The sequence below is a fragment of the Engraulis encrasicolus genome, chromosome 15 (genome assembly GCF_034702125.1).
Source record: "Engraulis encrasicolus isolate BLACKSEA-1 chromosome 15, IST_EnEncr_1.0, whole genome shotgun sequence".
Classification (NCBI taxonomy): domain Eukaryota; kingdom Metazoa; phylum Chordata; class Actinopteri; order Clupeiformes; family Engraulidae; genus Engraulis; species Engraulis encrasicolus.
This window is the reverse complement of record NC_085871.1, coordinates 20,906,697-20,910,921: the sequence shown is the minus strand read 5'-3', so window position 1 is coordinate 20,910,921 and position 4,225 is coordinate 20,906,697. Positions and strand designations below refer to the sequence as shown.

General features: G+C 48.1%; 1 protein-coding gene across 1 annotated transcript in view; it reads left to right on the top strand.

Annotated features, from left to right (window-relative positions):
- Positions 1 to 3,930, top strand: part of celsr1a (cadherin EGF LAG seven-pass G-type receptor 1a) — a 174,602-nt gene extending 170,672 nt beyond the window's left edge. The window contains exons 39-40 of the mRNA XM_063217224.1: positions 1 to 253; positions 1,813 to 3,930. The exon at positions 1 to 253 is cut by the window's left edge and continues 96 nt beyond it. Of these exons, the coding sequence (XP_063073294.1) occupies positions 1 to 253; positions 1,813 to 1,879 (320 nt within the window). The 3' untranslated portion in view covers positions 1,880 to 3,930. The remainder of the gene's footprint in view (positions 254 to 1,812) is intronic.
- The last annotated feature ends 295 nt before the right edge of the window (positions 3,931 to 4,225 follow it).

The window sequence follows — 4,225 nt, the reverse complement described above, 5'->3', positions numbered from 1 at the left end:
CCATCTCCTCCTCCTCCCCGGTCTCCTCCACTCCCGTGCGCTCCCCTCCGTCCTCCGTGGCCTCGGCCCCCGGGGGCCAGCAACAATCCCACAACCACAACGTGCTGCTGGCCAAGGGCCCCAACGCCACAGCCCAGAGGCCCGTGCCCCCTCCCCGGGAGACCCCGCCACTGCAGCTGCAGATCCAGCAGAACGGCAGCGTGTCCATCAACCTCCGCACCACCGTCAACGGAGGCAACCAGTCCGACTCCGAGTGAGTATAGTTCATACTGTAGATAAAATACACACACATACATAAAAATACAGTGTGTATAGTACACATAGTATACAAATACTGTACATACATACACACAGATAGAGACATATACAGACTCTGTCAACAGAGGCAACCAGTCCGACTCTGCGTGAGTATATTTCATACTGTATATAAAATACGCACATTCATATACAGTGTGCATAGTACACATCGTACATATACATACTGTCCATACACACAGATAGAGACATAGACACTGTCAATGGAGGCAACCAGCCGAACTCCAAGTGAGTATAATTCAGATATAAAATACACACCTACTGTACATTATACTGTGTGCATAGGACACATATTATAAATATACATACACACATGGTCATTTAGAAATGTCACTGACTTGTACATAATGCACATGCGTGCCGTACAGTAGACATACTGTATATACAGTATACCTAGACATGTTGTCCATAAACACAGATATGCTCACCCGTTTGTCATCTGTGTTATGAAAGAGGCATGTCGTGCTCCACCCCTGCTGCATGTTGACACACCACGATTGGCTGGCCTGAACACCTCTAACCTGCATGTCTTCCCTCTTCTCCCTCACCCCCTCTCTCTATCCCTCACTCCCTCTCTATCACTCTCTACCTCCCTCTCCCTCACCTCTCACTCTCTTTCTCCTATTTCTCTCTTTTCTCTCTCCCTCTTCTCCCTCACTTCCTCACTCTATCCCCCTCTCTCTATCCCTCACTCCCTCTCTATCACTCTATCCCCCCTCTCTCACCTCTCACTCCCTTTCTCCTATTTCTCTCTTTTCTCTCTCCCTCTCCCTCACTCTATCCCCCTCTCTCTCTATCCCTCACTCCCTCCCTCTCTATCACTCTCTACCTCCCTCTCCCTCACCTCTCACTCCCTTTCTCCTATTTCTCTCTTCTCTCTCTCCCTCTTCTCCCTCGCTCTATCCACCTCTCTCTATCCCTCCCCCCCTCTCGATCACTCTCTACCTCCCTCTCCCTCACCTCTCACTCCCTTTCTCCAATCTCTCCTCTCTTTGTCCCCCATTTCTCTTCACTCCCTCGCTTTCCTTTAACTCATTCCCTCCTCACTGTCACTCCCTCTCTCTCCCTCCTCGTCCGTCACCTCCCCCCTCCATCCCGCCCTTCCTCCTGTCCTCTTTCCGTCTCCCTCCTCTGATCTATCTCTCTTTCCTCCTTTTGTCCTCACCCACATTTCCTCCCTGCTGTTATCCTGCACTCCACTCCTGCACCTTCCCTCTGTACTCCCCCGTCTCTCTCTCTCTCTCTCTCTCTCTCTCTCTCTCTCTCTCTCTCTCTGTTGCTATCTCTCTCTCTCTCTCTCTCTCTCTCTGTTGCTATCTCTCTATATATCTCTCTCTCTGTCTCTGTCTCCTTCTCCTTCTATCTCCCTGTCTTTGCTATCTTTCTACTCTCTCTCTCTCTCTCTCTCTCTCTCTCTCTCTCTCTCTCTCTCTCTCTCTCTTTCTCTCTTTCTCTCTCTCTCAGTGGCAGTAATGAAACATCCATCTGACCCGGCAGGAAGCTGAAGGAAGCCCCCACCCCCACCCCCCCACCTGTTGCGCTGACCGAGCTCTGTGAGGGCTAGAGAGGTCGCTACTGTAGGGCGGGGGAGAGGAGAGGAGAGGAGAGGGGGATACAGAGGGCCGCAGGATGAGTGGAGGAAGGACAAAAAGAGGAAGGAGTGGTCACTTTACCGAACCCCCTCCACCCAACCGCCCCCTCGGCATCGTTCCTCCAGGATGTTTCCATGGAGATCAGTATTAGCTGCCATTGCCTGTCTGGACACCAGTCAGTCGAACCCGTCCCAATTGTGGAAACTATGAAGACTCTTGAAGAGAATTCTCACAAGAATCTAAAAGGGAATGTTCTAGACTCCTCGTGAGGAGATGGGGAACGCCCCCCACCCCCACCCCCCACCCCCACCAAGGGGGTTAAACAGGAAGTGGAGTCCTATGCCAAAACCAATGGATGGATTGGACTGGATTGGAGTAGGGTGGAGAGACTACAGATCCCACAAGGCCATTCTGTTCTGTTCTGTTTGCACACAGGAAGCAACCTCCGTGACTCCAGCCTGAGACGCACGGCTTTGTGTGTGTGTGTGTGTGTGTGTGTGTGTGTGTGTGTGTGTGTGTGTGTGTGTGTGTGTGTGTGTGTGTGTGTGTGTGTGTGTGTGTGTGTGTGTGTGTGTGTGTGTGTGTGTGTGTGTGTGTGTGTGTTGTGAACAAACTCGTGACTGGGAGGAGAGGTATAAAACGACATGATGTTCACACACACACACACGCACACGCACACGGACGCACATGAAAAAAAGGCCTTAATTGTCAAAACAAAGGAGACATTGAATGTCCTGAATTGAATTGACCTGAGACTCTTTAAGTGACCTGTGTGAGAGAGGGATCTTTACTGGTGCTCTCTCTCTCTCTCTCTCTCTCTCTCTCTCTCTCTCTCTCTCTCTCTCTCTCTCTCTCTCTCTCTCTCTCTGCCTGTAGTTATCCTGTAGATAAGACAAAAAGAAGAAGTATATTTTGGACATGGACTATTTGGTGGGTGAATAAGTGCAGAGGCGAATTTGTTATTTTGTTTCTGTAAATGATTGTCGATTTTTATTATACATTGCTGGTGGGATGTCTTGTGGATGTCAAACTAGTACCTACCGTCCTTTCCTGTTGTTTGTGGCCTTGTGACGATCAAAGTTGGATTCAATAATTTCCCCCGGGATTAATACAAAATACTCTACTCTACTCTAATATCTTGCAAAAGCACAATTCAAAGGTCATGTTATCTCATTTGGATGGGGAAAAAAGCTACCCAAACGTTGCTTCACCTACTTCGACTGCAGGGAATCTTTGTTGTTTTCGTCCATGGAGGTGAGACAAGAGGCCATAAGCTGAAGGAAAAGCAGGGAGGAACTAATTTGTCATCCACCCCACGTGTCTGTCTCATGTGTTTGAGGTCGATATTGGGAGTGGGGGTGGGGAGGGGTGATTTGGGACTGATGATCCTGGCTGATGGCTTCCTTGATATCCGTGCCTATAGACCTGCATGCCTTAACTGGGAGACTAAGAACATGTAAGGGCTCAAACCTAAATGCACACACACACACACACACACACACACAGGTGTACACACGCGTACACACGCAAACACGCACGCACACAGGCAGACACAGGCATACATACTACACAAGCACAGAAACAAATGCGCTTCATACAACTCAGGTTCAGTCTACACACTGTCCCACCATTTTAACCACTGAAAAAATATTAAGCATTTCATTCTCTGCATTGCAATACTATCTTTTATACACACACTCAAACAGGCACATTTTCATGCATTCGTATATACAGTACATACATTTACATTTGCGTAAACAATCACGCAAACACACACTCACATACACACACACAAACACACACCAAAATGCCGAAGTCCTTGCTTGCTCTCCGTCCATCTCAACTCTGTGATGTCATGCCCAAAAGCCTTGTTAGCATAGTGTGCACACGATCTCTTATGATGTCATATCGATCTCTGATGATGTCATATCGATCAATCAGACACTGGAATGCTCATGTACAAATGTATATTTATTTTGTATGGATTTCAAACACTGGAAAAAAAAATATTGTGACTGTAAAATTAAAAGAAACACTTTTGAGTTTTTAAACCCTTTGGGAAATTCTTTAGGGTGTTTGTGTGTGTGTGTGTGTGTGTGGGGGGGGTGGTTGGACATCATTTACATACTTATGCACATGCCTGTACACACACACACACACACACACACACACACACACACACACACACACACAAGCACACAGACACGCATGCACACAGGCACACACACACGCACAATCACACACACACACACACACACACACACACACACACACACACACACACACACACACACACACACACACACACACACACACAC